Below are 19,382 nucleotides of genomic sequence, written 5' to 3' on the forward strand. Positions count from 1 at the left end.
GGAACAGGAATGGAATCTATGTATATAATCTAAAAACGCATAGATTTGGGTTACGTAAGTTCATATATTTAGACTATTTCATCTATCTCAAATTGCATGAAAACTAGAGCTTATGGAGAAAAACTAATTTCAGATTTGAAATCAGCACCTAAAAATCATTCAGAATCAGTTAAAAAATCCAATGCAACAGAAAGTTGAAAAAATATTGTTCCCCAGTGTTATGTGATGCATTCAATTGTAATCTGATGCATGTTCAAATGAAATAAAACCATTACCATTACCATTACAATGTGTGTGAATTCTGTAAACATTTTGAAAAGGTGCGAAAATTAATGAATAAACACAGGGGTCATTCGGAAGCTGAAGCTTGACTGAAATGCTGTGGAAATATACTGAAAGTAAGAGTAAATTGCTAGTTTGAGCTCAGAATTGAACCAACCATCTCTAGGTCTGGATCCAATCACTCTACCAGCTGCGCTATACAACTTTTCAGGATTCACACAATTGATATTGTGTATATACTAGTATCAGACCACTGCTGGTATCGTTTCTATTTGTCATGTATACAGTGGTAAGCGTTCCTGCCTCTTTGTGGTTAGGGACTTGTTGAATCAAATCATTTTAAAAATATCCATCCGTACAGGAGCCTATCCCAGCTGACATTGGCCGACGTACATCCTGGACTGGATTGTATCTGACCCACGGTCCTTGATGTGGAGCACAAGTCCAAGACCTCGCAACCAATCTCTTCATGTTTGTTAGAAAAGCATTTGGACACTTCATGATGGCAAACCCCACTCACTATATGTTTGTTATTTATCTACATTCATGAAAGTCTTCATGAGGACTAATCCTCCTCAAAGGAGGTCTTGGTTGTGTTTCCAAGAAGTCCACCACTCTGCAGCAGCTTGCTCAGGCTTATGTAATGCATGTCCCGGCTGACACATCATGTATTTTGCATTGGTTAAAAAGCTGCTCTCTTGCCGCCTGCACTCAAAGCTTGCTAGATATTTCATCTCCAATTAAAAAGGAACTAAAGTATTGCACCACTGGACTCCAGCGAGAGACAGAGAAATAATTGACATGCTCACTCCCCCGAAACAAGTAAATTATGGAATCTGTTTTGAACTTCTGTGGTGGTAAAAAAAAAAAAAAAAGTCTTCCATTGAGAATGCATTATGCCTTGGATTGGTGTTGTGACAAATTAGTCATTACTGATGATGATGATGATAATAATGCTAATAATAATAATGATGATGATGATAATCGCACAGTGGACAAGTGTTGGCCACACAGTTGGGTTTGATCTGGGTTTGAATCTCTGTTGTATTTCTGTGTGGGTTTTCTCCGGGGAAATATATAATATTCATTTATTAGAACTTAAAAAGGACGGCGGACGAGTGGTTAGCGCGCAGACCTCACAGCTAGGAGACCAAAGTTCAATTCCACTCTCGGCCATCTCTGTGTGGAGTTTGCATGTTCTCCCCGTGCATGCGTGGGTTTTCTCCGGGTACTCCGGTTTCCTCCCACATTCCAAAAACATGCTAGGTTAATTGGTATGAATATGTATGCATAGGTATGAATGTGAGTGTGAAAGGGCGTACCCTCTTGCACAAAGTCATCTGGGATAGGCTCCAGCATTTCCCGTGTCCCTAATAAGGATTAAGTGGGATAGAAAATGATGCTTGATTATTGATACATAATACTTGAAGATTAGCCAAAACACATTTTTTACTATTATTTAATTTACTATTATTTAATTTTTATTTAATTTTCTACCGCTTTTCCTCATGAGGGTCGCGGAGGGTGCTGGAGCCTATCCCAGCTGTCTTTGGTCGAGAGGCGGGGTACACCCTGGACTGGTGGCCAGCCAATCACAGGGCACATATAGACAAACAACCATTCACACTCACCATCCTCACCCTAGCTGTGAGGTCTGCGCGCTAACCACTTTACAACTGTGCAGCCTATTTAAATTCTAATAAATTAATATTATATATTTATCGACATTACTGTTGATGATGATGCGTTCAGGGTAGTATACTTCTAAATATATGTAATACATGTGTGAGTAGGGATGGACAATAATTATCGGTACTGATATCAGCATAAAAATGAGATATCATATCGGTAAATATCGGCATCGGATCATGTTACATCATGTTACATGTTACATCATGTTACACATGAATGCATCATGACCAAACTCTTTGTGTTCTTTAAAGTCATCTTATTCCTTTTGTGTTTTTGATAAACAAACACCAGGACCATCAAAGCGGGTGCAGGCTCTCTGATGTCTAAATACCAACAAGTACGACTTGAGAAGTACTTATTTGACCTCCTGCTTTTCCATTTGTTGGCTGCACTCTTGCTGCTATTGTGTTGGCTAGCAAAAAGCGAGAGCATCAACCAATATGGAAATGAGAAGCTTGGAAATGTTCCAGGCTCTTCACGGAGGATGACTGTTAGTAAGAGGAATTTAATAACATTAAGGAAAATACATTTTTTACAATTTTTTTTTTACACCACTGGGCTCAATTTCTGCAACAAGCAGCGTGTACACTGACAAGAACTAGGCAGCAGATGACAATGAGTAGCTATTTAGGATAACAGAAAACAATGGATTGTACCATTTTGGTACAAGTGGAAAGTTAAAAAGATTATTAAAAAATTAGAGCAGTGTTTACAAAAGTTCTTGTGAGTCATAAAGTTACTTCCTGGTTCATGAAGAACGATACAAGATGATTGGAGTAGATGGGCTGGACTCCACCAATCGTATTCTGTGATGGGGCAAAGGGAATGTTGTATGTTTGTGTTTATGGGTTAGCTAGCAGCCTACTTGAAGTAAGTGTTCCATCGTAAAAAAAAAAAATCCAGTTTGAAATCCAATTGAAAAAACATTTTTGTTTATATCTTAGCTAGCAGGCTACTTCCTGGTCCATGAAGAGGATTAGACGTTCATCATTTCATCGTTTTTTTGTGTCTATATGTTAGTTAGTAGGCTAATTTACAGACACCAAAAATGTTTGTTGTTGTTTGCCTTTCTGTATTGTATCAAGAAGGGAGCTGACTCTGGACTACCCAGCATGCCTTGCGGGCCACTCTATAGATAGTGGCGGCAATTGTAGTAGTACTGTTTATTTTTGCTACGTTGATGGAGGTAGCTCTGGGAAATGGGTAACATGGTAATGGTAATGGTAATGGTAATGGTAATGGTAATGGTAATGGTAATGGTAATGGTAATGGTAATGGTAATGGTAATGGTTTTATTTCATCAGATTACAATTGAATGCATCACATAATCAGTTCACAGTTCCACATGTCCAAAAGGAGTAGGAAGAAGCAAAGCTTATTAAATCCTACCCCTCCATCTGGCACTTTTACAATCAGTAACTGTTACATTTGTTCACTTCCTGCTTTCCTAATATAGTTTAATAATTTTGGGGTTTTTTTTGTATTTTTTAAATGTTTAAATGTTTAATTTTTTAAATTGTTTGAGGGTCTTACTCAATCCATTCCATAGTTTGATTCCACATACTGAAATGCTATGGCTTTTTAACGTAGTCCTAGCATAGAAGTGTTTCAAATGTACTTCTTCCCTGAGATCATATTTCTCCTCTCTTGTAGAGAAGTATTGGATGACATTTTTAGCTAATTGGTTATTTTTAGCCTTATGCATTATTTTAGCTGTTTGAAGATGAACTATATCAGCAAGTTGAAGTATTTGTCATTTTAGAAATAAGGAGTTAGTATGTTCTCTGTAGGCGGCATTATGAATTATCCTTACTGGCCTTTTTTGCAGTACATTTAGCGAGTGAAGATTGCTTTTATAGTTATTAGCCCATATTTCCACACAATAAGTAAGATATGGTAGAACCAGAGAGCAATAAAGAGTGTGGAGTGATTTCTGATTGAGAACAAATTTTGCTTTGTTCAATATTGAAATATTTCTGGCCACCTTATGTTGTATATTTGTAATATGAGGTTTCCAGCTCATATTTTCATCTATTGTGATCCCCAGAAATGTATTTTCCTTCACCCTTTCAATGTCTACACCGTCTATTTGTATTTGCTGGTGCGTGTCCTTTCTGCTGTTACCAAACAGCATTATTTTAGTTTTATTTAAGTTCAAGGACAATCTATTATCATCAAACCATCTTTTTAGTGCGACCATTTCTTCTCTGACCTTTCTAATGACTTCGTCTGTACTCCCTTCAGAACAAAAAGCAGTGGTATCATCCAGCAAGTCTTTCGTGACTTTGGAGATATCATTGATGTACAGTTTCAGTTTCCTGTTAGCTTAGCATAGCTTCATGAGTTGGTTTACAAAGTCTATCCTTTGATTTTTCATTCTGGGCCCCTCAATGGAAAAGATTAGCATTTATATCCTGATTTGCACCGAAACTGTAACTCTGCCAACTCTGTAGTTGTTGCGTAATTCTGCTTCACAAACAAAAAGGAGCAATTGCAATCAAGAAAAAGGCTGATCAAATGAAGAAAAAGGATGATGTCTTCTTGACGGCATTGATCAGTTGGAAGAAACAAAAAAAAAGGTTAAAACCAATCATGAAGATGGTGGCCCAAAGTGTCTCAAACCAGCGCATCCGTGACATCAATAAGGATCGAATTTGGCTCTGGGAGACGCTGGGATCGCACGGATCAATACAGCAAGATTGCGCGAGGCCCATTTGAGTGTAGGCGACATGTAAAGTCATTGGAAGACTTGCTGGCTGTGCAGGATCGGGACCGGTACGGGGTCACGCTTGAACTGACATAAAACTTAAGCCAAATTCTCCAGTGAGCTTTGGGTTAATGAGGCGCTCTTGGAAGCGCTACAAACTTGAGATGATTATTGACGACGGAGCAGAGGAGTTCGGCTCCTTTGCGGTCCCAAGTTCAAGGTGCATCGTCGCCCCAGCAACTTCCCCTCTGCCATTTTCAACATTGCATCGCTTCTTGCCAAAAAAAAATGGAAGTGATGACAGTTATAGGAAATTACAAGCGTTAACTCTTAGCGTTCACAGCCTGAGGCCAAACTAATAAAAGCACAATTGAATCAGCGGTTCAAATAAATGACGGCGCTGTAGTTTAATAACACGCGGACTTTATGTGACACTTCCATATATCTTAATAATACACATAATCACTTCAAATGAAAGGCTGCTTCTCAGAGACAAATTAAGTTGCACCAATTTCCAGCCCCGTTATGGATTGGTCTTATTTTTAAGGCAAACGGGCAGCGACACCAAGAGGACAGGATGAGAATTACTATTCAAAAACAAATCTATACCTTCTGTATTTGAACAAGCTTCGAGTATTGTCATTGTATTTATTCATTTGGATTATTAATATTGGATGAGTTTTCCAGGTCAAATTCAAAATCAAAAGTACAAATAAAAAATCATTTAAAATATTGTAAAATATATATATATATATAAGTCAATAAATAAATACATAACAATTAATCAATTGTAATGCAATAAAATTAAATATAATATTTTGTTTTGATAGGTAAATAAAAGTAATCATTTCTTGAAAAAAAATGTCATTTAATTTAATAAGGTAAGTATATCAGTAAATTAAACACACTTTAACTAACAATTTTGATTTTTGCCATTTAAAAATATTAAACAAAATAAATACCATGAAAAAAAATGTGACATTTCAGCAGATTTGATTAAAATATTGTGTATGTACTGTACATAAGATTATTATTATTATCATTAAAACTATAAATAAAATATTATTTCTGAATTGTTAGGTTAATATTACAAAATAAAATTGATTATTAAAAAATGTAAAATGTAAATAAATATAAAATATATATATAAGAATATAACTATATTCACTCTATTCATTCTATATATTCTAACTATTTTCTTATATAAACTATATAAGAATATAAACTATATGTAAACAAAAATACAAAAATAATGTTATTTTTATTTGGTAGGCATTTAAAAACACTAATAAACTAAATAAATATTCTAAACTTAAAAACAAAAATTAATAACTGGTGTTTCTGATTTAAAAAATGAAAAAAATATTAATAAAATAATTTTGATTAAATAAAAAAGACATTTTGTGTTAAAAAAAAGTCATTTTATAATTTTAATAAACAGGTATATATATATTTTTTAGTGTTTTATATAAGTATAACATAATGTAAATAATATTACCAAGTACATAATTCATATTTTTATGGTAACCAGCAAAAATTCTAATAAATTAAGTTTTAAAATTTTGTAATTCAGTTGCCAGTTAAGAATATGCAATATGAATGCATTATATTAATAACACAAAACAAGCTGTATTTTTCTCTATGGACTACGGTGTGTGCGTTGAATAAAAGATGTCTGCACATCCTTCATTTTCAAGTGAGATGACCTTTACTTTGGAGTAAATGAGCAGTTGCTAACATTCATACAAAATTTCATATATTAGTTTTGAAGTTGTGCAAACAAAGCGTCGATAAAGAAATGCCATCCACATGCTCTCTGATGCTGGCTTTTTTTGTTTGTTGTAAAAATAGAACACTAAGAAATACTATGTACACATCCAAGAGCTTTCAACGTAGTCAGCGGTGGTGGCCGTTAGCAAGAGTTTGCTTGCATAGTTGAGTGCATGCATAAGCAAGTCATCATGCAACATCTTCTTCTTTTTTTTTTTTTTGTTTTTTTTTTCCACATGGACCGTGATGCTGCGTGAGCAGGAAGCGGCGATGATGAGTTGCCTCAAACACACTATGTACATGCCGACTCATGGGCCACTTCAATAGGTACACCTGCAGAATATCAACAATTTATACAAAGATAATAAGTTTTCAGCGAGGTAATCATTTTAGAATATATTCATAATGCATTATAATGAAACCGCAAAAACAATATTACTTTTGCAGCATTTGTACCCATTTGATTGGCTGCGCAGGTGTACCTATTATTGTGGCTGGTGTGTGCTCAACTGTGTTAAATGTGTGTGTGACCTTTGTACACCCTGTGTTCTATTTAAGAGGAATGTTTGAGACGTTGTGGCAGTCGGAGAGCGCCGGAAGTAAATGTTGAGGATTTAAAACATTGTTATTACAAGTAAATAAACGCATACGTGATGTCCATTAACGCCACTGATACATGCTTGCCATCCAGCCGCCTGTCTGTTGCACAAAGACTACATCAAGTGTGTGTAAACAGTGATTAAGGTTACATAGGTGTGACTTCAACTGACATTTTCAGTGCTTATGATAATAAATGTTCTACTTATAAACTGTTACCTGCAGTTATACAAGATCCAATAAATACTATGATTATCTGAGGCACTGATGTTGACACGTTAGACACGTTATGTCTCCCCGTCTTGAAAGGAGAGCAAAAAGGGATTTCGGGAAATAAGTTTTAAAAACAAAACTGCCGTTGAACTCCCTTTGCAGTTAATTTCTCTGTTTCGCTTTCTCACTCAAAAAAAAAAATCCACATTTCCGCCAGACGTTTCCAAACAACGGGCAACAGTGTGTCCAGCTCCGCCCACCATAAATACAGAGTCTCTAATTGGTAACCATTGGCGTCTCAATTTAAGCAGGGGTGAAAAACACTGGCAGCTGTGGCTGTAGGCAACCACTACTAAATTGTCAACATCCAGCGGCTTTATCGATCTCTGCATGCGCTTTAAAATATTGCAACTCAGTGCAAGTTAGTTAACTCAACAGCACTATTAATGCTAATTGAGCAGCTATTACAACATTGGTTCTGTTACACACATTCAAATTCCTGTTGTGGTTTGGGTAAATTAGTACCCGAGCATTAATCAAGTGTTAATTAATGGCGGCCTTGGAGCCTTCGAGGCACCGCTGATCGTGTCTCATTTCTGCACAAAGACCTTCGCTTCTGCTCATGACGTCAACACAACAGAGAATGTCGTTAAAAAAATGTTGCCCATGCCGATCCACATACCGAAACGTACCGCCTGGCGGAAACGAAGCTTCACCCCACAGACTCCCTGCGGCTAAGCTACGGACACAACAAGGCAATCATTCCGATACATGAGCAACCCATGCGTATTTACAACACAGAGGAGTTCCTGTAAATCAATGCAATCCATACAAAGTGCTTTGGTAAAACCATTCCTAAATAAGTATACAACAAAGTGGACAGGAAGTGTTCCAGTATGGCAGCTGGTAACCAGTAACCGCTGAAAGGAGCTGCACGAGAAAGTAGAGCGAGACCCTCACATGGATTTCATTTGGACCTCTGGCTGGATTGTGTGGAGTTGATTGGGATTTTCCTGGACTGCATGGTCTTTTTGGCAGGTTCTTTCTTGGCAGGGTCTTTCGCAGAGGAAGCCTGGTTGGTGGTTTCTGACAGTTTGGATTTCGCAGACGGCAGCAGTGAATGTTTAGCTGCAGAGGGAATCTTTGAGTCCTTGGCTGTGGTGACCTCGGAGGTTGCGTTCTGGGGTTTCTTCGTCACTGCTTCTTTCAATGGATCCCCACCGCCGCCATCCTCAGGCGTGCCCCCGTCCACTGATTTACGAGCGTCTTTGGGCCTGAGGGCGGTTTTGAAGAAGGACAAGGCTTTGTCCTCGGTCTTACTGTTCCTTCGAGGTGCTCTTGACGCCGGGGCGGTAGAAGGAACGACAACACTGGAGGATCGCAGACTCGTCATGGAGGAGCTGCTGCTAGAACTACGTGCAACCATCCTGTTTTCCACAGCGCGACTTGGCCTACCATCGACTCTACTCCCAATACCCGACCTACACGGAGGACCTCCACCGTTAACCTTCTTCTCAGATGCCGCGGCGGTCCGTGAATCCCGGCTGGTACTCCTGTCTGCTCCTTTAGTCCTTCCTGAGGCTGACACTTTATCACCGCCGCCTTTGGGAGTGGTCCTCCTCTGAGGGTGTGAACTTCCAGGAGAACTGCCCTTCCTCGCCGATTCAGGATGTAACCCCTCCTGTGTCTGGGATGATTTCTTGGAGGGGGTTGCTGTTCTGGAGGAACCAGTCTTACTGGTCTTCGGGGTTCCGTCGCTCTTGTCTTTCGGATTGTTTGCAGCACCTTTAGTCTGTGCTCGAGCTGGGGACTTATCAACGGCTGGGGACGCAGGAGACAGAGAACTGGAGGACGTCGAGGAGGCAGCAGGGCGTTTCTTGGGGCTCCTTTCGCTTTCCAAGCTGGTCTTTACTGAGGTCCGTTTGACACCTGAACTATCCGCAGGCACGTTTCTCTGCTTCAGTTCCTTCGCAGTAGCTCCATGTCGAGGACTGACTTGTTCAACGCCGCTGACTAGGTTGTTGTTGTCCCCAGTTGGGATGGAGAGCCTGGTCTCTGCTTGGGACACAGCTTTGGAGTGAAGCTGCTCAATCAGCCTCTTGCTGCCGGGATTATGATCCAACACAGACTTGCCTCCAAGCTTAGGGGAGCCACTAAAAGAGGAGGCGGCCAACTTGGTATCAACCACCTCTCCGATCATTTCCAGTGTCGGCGATGAGGAGTGGGACTCCAGAGAGAAGCGCGACGGGGAGTTGGACCGAAGTTGCAGCTTAGCAGAGTGAGACCAGGATGGTTTCTGGCCATTCTCACTGAGCACCAGCGGACTAGCGATGGAAGTCCTTGAGGAGAAAGTCTGCCTCTGCATGCCTCTGACCGCAGGGCGGCTCGATAAGGCTGCAAGGTAGATCAGGTTCACATTAACAATACATGACTGCCTCTCCTTATTGACGGGAATTTCAACACCACGGGAATTTACCATCATCCTCGCTCCGTTCCCCGGCAAACTCAGCTGACTCTGAAAGGGACGCCAGTGAGGTTCGTCTGGAGGAACCCGAAGAGGCTTGGCTTGGTGGGCGGCTACCCATCAGGCGACTGATCCAGTGCTCACACAGGGAAGAACTTGTGGATCCTGAAGGCAGTTTTTCAACTATCAGGCAGGTAAACCACCCTGGACCGAGCGTCCCATAACATGCACGTTTTTGAACTGTGGGAGGAAACTAGAGTCCCAGGCGTAAACCCACGTAAGAACCAAGAGAACATGCAAACTCAGAAGCTGTGAGGCAGATGCGTCTGTTTGCACTCCAACAGCTGTTACTTTTTTTTCGATATTATATCTATGAATGTATATCTAACATGTTAGAGCCCGACTGCGGTAAAATACATACCTCCCACAGAACTGTTGGCAGACCAAGATGGGATGGTGGCACGTCTCTGATAGAACAAGATGTAAGCCGTCTGCTTGCACACCTCGTCTTCTGACACTGGATGAACGTCGCTGTCGTCAAAGCAGTACCACTGTCCGTCAATGGAGTTCTTACACTGAGCTACAAGATAAAGAAAAATGGGTACCGTCATCACCGAATATATGGTTATGGTTATGGTAATGGTTTTATTTCATTTGAACATGCATCAGATTACAATTGAATGCATCCCATAATCAGTTCACAGTTCCACATGTCCAAAAGGAGTAGGAAGAAGCAAAGCTTATTAAATCCTACCCCTCCATCTGGTACTTTTACAATCAGTAACTGTTACATTTGTTCACTTCCTGCTTTCCTAATATAGTTTATAGTTTTTTTTGTCCCGTACCAAAGTACGAGGCGATATGAGCATCCATATGAGCTTTTTAACGTAGTCCTAGCATAAAAGTGTTTCAAATGTACTTCTTCCCTGAGATCATATTTCTCCTCTCTTGTAGAGAAGTATTGGATGACATTTTTAGCTAATTGGTTATTTTTAGCCTTATGCATTATTTTAGCTGTTTGAAGATGAACTATATCAGCAAGTTGAAGTATTTGTGATTTTACAAATAAGGAGTTAGTATGTTCTCTGTAGGCGGCATTATGAATTATCCTTACTGACCTTTTTTGCAGTACATTTAGCGAGTGAAGATTGCTTTTATAGTTATTACTCCATATTTCCACACAATAAGTAAGATATGGTAGAACCAGATCTATATACACATAAAGAATGACCTTCTGAGGTTCTCCAGATGTACAGCAGTTTGGGACCCCTGCTTAAGACATTCATTCATTCATTTTCTACCGCTTATCCTCACGAGGGTCGCGGGGATGCTGGAGCCTATCCCAGCTGTCTTCAGGCGAGAGGCGGGGTACACCCTGGACTGGTGGCCAGCCAATCACAGGGCACATATAGACAAACAACCATTCACACTCACATTCATACCTATGGACAATTTGGAGTCGCCAATTAACCTAGCATGTTTTTGGAATGTGGGAGGAAACCGGAGTACCCGGAGAAAACCCACGCATGCACGGGGAGAACATGCAAACTCCACACAGAGGCTGAGGGTGGGATTGAACTTGGGTCTCCTAGCTGTTAGGTCTGCGCGCTAACCACTTTTTCCACCGTGCAGCCCTCTGCTTAATACAGATATCCTCAAAGGCTTCTAATTATTAGACAAATGGTCAATGACTTGCTGAAAAGTTTTGATTGATAGCAGTCATATTTTTCCACCAATCTTGCTCAAATTTCAAACATGTACTTGTCAGTATACCCTAACGATGTGTATCAAATTTTGTGACGATTCAGCTAAATATGACCCATCCAGCTCTGTCCATCCATCCATTTTCTGCAACATTACAGGGCATTTTTCTCATCTCCATGGCAGTGATACCTGTGTAATGTCCTCCCTGCATCGTCCCGTGATGGTTGCACACAGCGTACAGATCATAAAGGTAGTCCTCGGGGTCACGGCCCATCCCGTAAGGCCGTCTCCACGGCGACCAGTGAGAGGGTAAGCTCCAGCTGCTCTGGCTCCTCTTGACCATGTGAGGCGCCATGTCCATGCCGGTCAGGGGGAACTTCACCATGTTTTGCATTTTCATGCGCCGATCCCCATCCTAATGAACATATTTAGGTTATTTATTTGTAGGAATGGAAAAATGAAGGCATTTTTGACCTTATAGAGTCCATCCATACCTGTCTAAAACGTTTGAGGTGCAGTATGAGGATGTCAGGCAGGGTCCATAGACTAAGCTTGATGCTGCCCTGCTGGAGCTGCTTGCAGTGTGGGCACCGCCAGGCGTCATCGGGAGCGAGCTGGGCACAGAAAATGTATAGAAAAGTTAGAATTTCAACCTTTTCGGTGTGTTTTCTACAAAGTAAGCTCCAAGCACTCCGACAAAGACGTTGTTTAGTAACCACTTTTGATTCAATGTCAGCGTTTGAGCCTGCCTGTTCCTCTTTGGTGTAGAGTTGAAAGCACTGAGCAAGTGAACAGCTCTGAGGCTGGAGGTGTTGCTCCTTCACTTGACGGACACTTTCAGCATCCGGGATATATTCATCTTCTGTTCTTTTGAAAAGACTGCAAGCAAAAAAAAAAAAAGAGTCTAACCATCCTAGCAGGGATGATTTACAGTGTGGTTTGTCGTGGTGTTGCGTTTCCTTATACGGTGCAGTTCAACACCATTGCAAACCACAAACATAATAATTTCATCATTATTTTAAGGTAGTTTGCATCTCATTAGCTTGTGTAGCTGTATCTAATATTTTGGCCAGCATATGTACTTGAGTGCTACTTACTAGTCTTTTGTTTCCTTGTCCCATTCAACAACAATTTTGACATGAGGTGGCCCACCAGGACCACAAGACTTGTACGCTCTGTTTAAAAAAGAATATTATTATTATTATTGTCCTAAATGACTTGAAACCTGTTTTAATTTTACATAAATATTCATGAAACAGATGAGAATGCATCATTTCCCATGCTTTGTTGGCACAACACAAAGAAACAATATTCAAAAGGTGCAGCACCTCCCCCTAGCGGTGATAGACGGCCCTACCTCTCCACAGATGGATGACAGAGTGGTTGCTCCTCCTGAGGAAGGAGATATGTGATCCCAACGACACCTACCACACGTAAAGTGAAGGGCCCCACCTAAAAGAACACAAGAGTGTAACAATTGAGAAATATATATATATGTATAGTATATACGTACGTATATGTGTGTGTTTACAGAGCGTGATTTTATTGTCTCCCATACCTGGACAACGGCTCCAGGACGCAAAAGGTGCCGCATCTTTTCCAGAATTTCCTTCTGGAGTACATCCCATGTGACTGTACGCTCCAAGTAAAGTATAAAAGGATTCCCAAACCTGAAGGAATTGCCAAAACACATTTTTCAGGCTTTCCAAAAGGACAGAAAAATAAGCAGAATTCACAATCCTTTTCTTTTCTATGTACCTGCGTCCTTGTTGGCCAGCACAGGCTCGGTTGCACACCAACAAGACCACCTTCTCGTCCTGCCCGCTGTTCATATTGGGACTAGGAGGCGGAGTAGTCGGCTCTTGGATTTGGGTGGATATTCGATTGTTGTCTGTACCGTACTTCAAGTTGTTCTGGTTGAGGTTGGCGTGCGGACTCCCTGTGTTTAAATTAAAAATATAAAAAAAAAACAACAATGCAAAATTGCAATTATTGTTTTTGGATGAAATTGATACATAATCAAATGTGAAATATATGTAAAAATATGTAAAAATGGAAAATCTGTAATTTAATGACTGTACTAAACAAAATATAAGATGACCCCTTGGTTTTCACAACTTAAAACACATCATTTAAATGTACAAAATCAAACCCTACAAATATTCAATATATCAATTTTTGATATGACCCAAATATAAGCCTATTTTTCAAAGCCTGTTTTTTAACAATATCAAAATTAAGACAAAAGGTGAAATTAATAACACAATGTAATTCTCATTAAATATAAATTATAGAAAATTTATAGTATTACCACAAATATAAGACAACCTCTCTTTTTCAAGGCCTATTTAAAAAAATATATAATTTAAATGTTATTTAAATGAAAGGACATTACTAATAAAAAAAAATGAATTACCATACTGACATGAATATAAGACAACCGCTCTTTTTCAAAAGCCGGAAAAATATCAAAATCAAAACAAATGTGTACCGCCTCTCTTCGAGCGGATCTGTTCAGGTCTGAAGAGCTCGGGTGTCTCGAACGCAAAGATGGAGTCACTCTCCTGAATGATCTCGAGGTCATCGTCGTCGTCACAGAAGGAGCGATGGAAGCCGTCGTAGTACATCTCCGTGAGGACGATCTGAGCACAGATGAATGCGTGGCGTAAAGGTTTCATCCCTAAACAGATTCAAAAAGCTTCCCAAACGAGGAAGTACCTGCTGAGCAGGGATTTTGGTCTCCTGGGCGACAGCTTGTCTGAGCCTGGACACGGTACCAGACAGAGGCACGGCCACACCCACCCTCATACAGTGGGAGCACTTGCCCTGGTACACCACTGTCACGTACAAGGGCCTGCACCACAAAGGAGAAGATAGTCAAAGATAGACATCCTCCTCTCATTTTAGCATTCCTTTGTCTGAGCGTGTACACGTACCGTGTATGTGGTACCGGGATTGGCAGTGAGATGCAGAGGAAGGGATCAAACGTGTTGCTCTGTTTCTGGCAGTGAGGACACGTCAGGGAGGATCTGCAAGGAAACACCATCATACTCATCATACTCATGTGTTGATGTTTGCTTTTTAGGGGAACATTTTTAAATGTTGAATTGTGTTTAAAAAGAAACAAGAAAGGTAAATTTGGTAAATGTTGGGTACATTCATGCATTTTCTATGGCTTATCCTTACGACGGTCTTTGGGCGAGAGGCCGGGTACACCCTGGACTGGTGGCCAGCCAATCACAGGGCACATATAGACAAACAACCATTCACACTCACATTCATACCTATGGACAATTTGGAGTCGCCAATTAACCTAGCATGTTTTTGGAATGTGGGAGGAAACCGGAGTACCCGGAGAAAACCCACGCATGCACGGGGAGAACATGCAAACTCCACACAGAGATGCCCGAGGGTGGGCTCAAACTAGGGTCTATAGCTGTGGGGCCTGTGTGCTAACCACTCATCCACCGTGCAGCCCTGCAAATGTTACAATGTAATGATGAAATCAAAATATCAGAATAAAGTTAAACAAGCATAGGGGAAAAAGGTAAAAGGAGATATTATGCATATTATTATTATGAACTGTTTATCCTTACAAAACCCGGGTTCAATTCCACCCTCGGCCATCTCTGTGTGGAGTTTGCATGTTCTCCCAGTGCATGCGTGGGTTTTCTCCGGGTACTCCGGTTTCATCGCACATTCCAAAAGCATGCTAGGTTAATTAGCGACTCCAAATTGTCCATAGGTATGAATGTGAGTGTGAATGGTTGTTTGTCTATATGTGCCCTGTGATTGGCTGGCCACCAGTCCAGGGTGTACCCCGCCTCTCACCCGAAGACAGCTGGGATAGGCTCCAGCACCCCCGCGACCCTTGTGAGGATAAGCGGTAGAAAATGAATGAATGAATATTTATCCTTACATTACTATTTTTTTTACTGTTTTTACTGTAAAAAACATAGGTTGGTTTGAATTTGATTTTACAATAAGCGGCAGTCGATCCGTCGAGAGATAAGCTGATATTTGCAGACAAAAACATAAAGCGGTGCATCATTTGGCAAACATCAGTGTCGTATACTGTATTACTATGGAGAGCCCCACAGGGCGCTCCAGCTTATATGGTTAGTGTGTGTTTGTCACTCACAAACACAGATGGTATTTCACCTGTATTGCGCCTGGAAAAGCTCCTGCACAAAAGATCCAGGCGCTGGCAATGGAGATCCTTCAGGAGCATTCTCATTTTCTACTGGAGGCTGCAAACACATAAAATGTGTGTTTTTTTTATTTGTATTTTTCAGACAATGCATGCATAATGAATCAAATCTACTGCATGCATGCATCAAGGGTGTTTACCGTCCTGGGGGGTCTCACATTGGGGTGGATGATGTTGTTGAGGTCCTCGTGAACACGATCCAGCAACCACAGGAGGAACTCCTGGGCGTCATGCTGAGAATTCCCCTTGAACTGAAGAGCGCTCTTTGACACCACGTTCTGCACATATAGTTGCGTTCTTTTTAGTGCAAGAGAAACGCCATCTTTGTCATATCGTGTGCGTCACGGTTTGATGACGAGCATGAGTGGAGTGGCAGTTCGCTGACAGCAGTGTGTCCTTCACACACAACAAAGTCACCTCTGCTCACTCATGGTCACCTATGTACGTCTGTGATTGCGATGGCTGCCTTATAGTTCATATTAAGAGGCTGTCGCTAGGAACACAATACATGTAAACCCAGCCAGACAGTTCATATTCTGGCTGGCAACCAAAACAGCCCAAAATAGGCATGCTTTTAAGAATAAACAACATGTTACATAGATAGTCCTTGTCATTGGAGCACCTCTCTGGTATGGACTAGCAAGAGATGAAATCAGACAAAACTAAGAACTAGAAGGACTACATCTTTGAAGAACACTTCGCTATGGTGAAGGGGTTTGCAAGGTGAAAATCTGACAAGGTTCTGTTATGAAAGCTGACAAGCAGGAGGCAGACATCAGCAGACGTTCAATGAGTTTCAACAGTCATCCTCAAAGGCAGCATTTCTAAGAAAAACCTTCAGTTTTTCATATTTGCTGATAAAAATAGGACAAATATTACATAAAACAAACTCGCTGGTTTCATATGAGAGGCATGAAGATTCTACTGGCTCATTAGTACTCACTCAGACTTGGTTTTTAAGCCTATAAGGCCCCGAAAAACATTTCACACTCGTTTTTTCCAATTGTGCAATATTTTGAATGTGATACCTCGAGTCTTGTTAACATTCATTTTGATTCATTCATTTTCTACCGCTTTTCCTCACGAGGGTCGCTGGGGTGCTGGAGCCTATCCCAGCTGTCTTGGGGTGAGAGGCAGGGTACACCCTGGACTGGTGGCCAGCCAATCACAGGGCACATATAGAGACAATATAGACATAGACATATATAGACAAACAACCATTCACACTCACATTCATACCTATGGACAATTTGGAGTCGCCAATTAACCTAGCATGTTTTTGGAATGTGGGAGGAAACCGGAGTACCCGGAGAAAACCCACGCATGCACGGGGAGAACATGCAAACTCCACACAGAGATGGCCGAGGGTGGAACTGAACCCTGGTCTCCTGGCTGTGAGGTCTGTGCACTAACCACTCGACCGCCGTGCTGCCCGTTTGGGGCAAATTCAGGCTAGCTACCAATCATATGAAATACTGTATTACCATCTGTGTCACCATCTATGTACTTCTTCATGCATGATCACAGCATGTATAGAAAATGATAAAACATTCTTAGATAATATGACTACATAAATACACGCCATTGGGACACACCCATTTCGACAACAATGGCGTGTATTTATGTAGCTCATATTAACTTCTTGGCTGCACGGCGGGCAAGTGGTTAGCACGCAGACATCACAGCTAGGAGACCCGAGTTCAATCCCACCCTCGGCCATCTCTGTGTGGAGTTTGCATGTTCTCCCCGTGCATGCGTGGGTTTTCTCCGGGTACTCCGGTTTCCTCCCACATTCCAAAAACATGCTAGGTTAATTGGCCACTCCAAATTGTCCATAGGTATGAATGTGAGTGTGAATGGTTGTTTGTCTATATGTGCCCTGGGATTGGCTGGCTGGTGACTAGTCCAGGGTGTACCCCGCCTCTCGAAGACAGCTGGGATAGGCTCCAGAGAAAATTAATGAATATTAATTCTTTTCTGGCGTTATAATGCATAGAAAAGAACCATGGAAATGAACATAATGTACAGTATATGTTAATGTGTGGCTCACAATCTCCAGAAGGCCCGGAGACTGCTATGATATGTTATGATGCACACATACCTTGAAGTCTCTGCTGTGTTGAGGTGTGTACTCAAAGGTCCAGAGAGCCCGAACCAGGCCGGACAGCTGCTCAGTGACCTCTCCGGACCCTTCCTGTTGTTGCTGCTGGCTGCTCTTCTTCTGCACCAGAACCCCGTTGGACTTACTGGCCTTAGTGTCGGTCCCACTGCCGGCCTCTCCTCCTCCACTTCCTCCCCCACCCCGGAATTGCTCCAAGGCCAGGTACTCTGCGAAGAGTTCGGTGTTGCTCAGGCACTGTAGGATGGCGTTCATGAAGCAGGTGTTGCCGTGGTTCTTCAGCCCGGCCACGCCGGGCACCTTGTCACCAAAAGGGAACCCCCCACAGTCGCTGTCGTCGGACGGGACCGAACCCCCGGTGGTGGTCGGGATCAAAGCAGCGTCGTCCTTGTCGTCGTGGGCGGCCTGCTCGTCAGTACTGAAATGAGACAAAGTGGAAAGAGTCCGGAGAACTCTGTTCATGAAACTGCCCACGGAGCGGACAGAACTTCTCCGAAAGAGCTTCTTGCTGAAGGATTTCTTCTCTTTGTTGCTGACCACTTTGGACATGTTGGCTACTTTGTGTTGTTGTTTGAAACTTCACTTAAATCCTTTGGAGAGCTCCACGCAGCATCACTCGGTGGTGAGCTCCACCGTGTTCCACTAAGGCCTGCTTGTTGTGTCCACAGGCGGCCCGCTTGCATCACCGTGACGGCCAGATTGCATCAACATGAAGACGGTATGGAGAGCCTGCTCGACCGAGGGCGCCGCTCACACGCGTGGCCGCACACAGCATCTCCTGCGCGGATACGACACGGCCCGTGTCATGAGGGTGCAAGTGGTGGATCCTCAGCGGCGTATATGCATAAACACCAACCCGATGAGAGGCTCCGGAGCTGGGTGCCTCATCTTTTATTCACGATCGCGCGGCTCCACCCGGTCCGAAGGTATCCCAGCACTCCCAGTCCACCCCGATGATCGGATTTGGGTTTATTTCGTTGACGTTTACCCGGTGGATGTCTTCCCCTAAAGAGCCTCCACGGCGGTCGGTGGTACCCCGTGTCCGGAGCGCCACAGCCCACCGCTCCCTCGCTTATCGCCGCCTCGGAGCATCTCGTCGCACGGTTCTTCTCTCCTCCACCTCTCAAGCTTTTAAAAGGCGGGGAGAGGAGGGGGGGGGGGTCACTTGTGTCAACGTTCGCGTCCTTTAACGTCCACTCGGGATAATAGTTGAAGGCAAGGCCGCTTGTATAGTCTCCATCCTCATCTGTAGGCAGCTACACTGCAGGCAGGCAAGCAAGCAGGGCGGTGACGGATGACGTCACAGCCAAACACTGGTCCATGTTGGAGGCGAGCAGGTGGATGCTGGATGATGCTCCATCAGTCTCCATACAGACTCCAAGGCCAGCCAGATGAGCACCAATCACCAGATGCTGCCAGATTATGTCAAATATTCACATTTAGCTACATAAAAATCAGAAAAGTGGAGATAAATCATTGTCAGATACCTTCAGTGATGATCCATGTTGATGCAGTAGTCAATCCATAAAACCAGCAACACACAACTCAAAGATCGAAATTAACTGGACTAATACAAATGCACATAATTTTCAATTAAATGTGAGCATTATATTTTCATTGTGTG

At 42.2% G+C, this 19,382-nt stretch overlaps 1 protein-coding gene across 2 annotated transcripts; it reads right to left on the reverse strand.

Annotated features, from left to right (window-relative positions):
• Nucleotides 1-5,862: 5,862 nt before the first annotated feature.
• LOC131109958 (ubiquitin carboxyl-terminal hydrolase 31-like) lies at nucleotides 5,863-19,015 on the reverse strand. Of its 2 annotated transcripts, XM_058062544.2 has the most exons (16): nucleotides 17,741-19,015; nucleotides 15,780-15,917; nucleotides 15,591-15,679; nucleotides 14,366-14,458; nucleotides 14,148-14,283; nucleotides 13,921-14,071; nucleotides 13,188-13,368; nucleotides 12,988-13,099; nucleotides 12,787-12,881; nucleotides 12,527-12,604; nucleotides 12,179-12,308; nucleotides 11,924-12,043; nucleotides 11,619-11,844; nucleotides 10,147-10,305; nucleotides 9,738-9,890; nucleotides 5,863-9,655 (listed from the first exon to the last, which is right to left on the reverse strand). In XM_058062544.2, the coding sequence occupies exons 1-16, from the start codon at nucleotides 18,305-18,307 to the stop codon at nucleotides 8,229-8,231; spliced, it is 3,855 nt and encodes a 1,284-aa protein (XP_057918527.2). In that variant the 5' UTR covers nucleotides 18,308-19,015; the 3' UTR covers nucleotides 5,863-8,228. The 2 variants fall into 2 exon arrangements, with proteins under 2 accessions (XP_057918527.2, XP_078644863.1); XM_078788737.1 differs by having other exon boundaries at nucleotides 11,924-12,308.
• Between the last annotated feature and the right edge of the window lie 367 nt (nucleotides 19,016-19,382).

This window comes from Doryrhamphus excisus, unplaced genomic scaffold (genome assembly GCF_037039965.1).
Source record: "Doryrhamphus excisus strain RoL-2023G ecotype Guam unplaced genomic scaffold, RoL_Dexc_Guam_v1.1 HiC_scaffold_24, whole genome shotgun sequence".
Lineage (NCBI taxonomy): Eukaryota > Metazoa > Chordata > Actinopteri > Syngnathiformes > Syngnathidae > Doryrhamphus > Doryrhamphus excisus.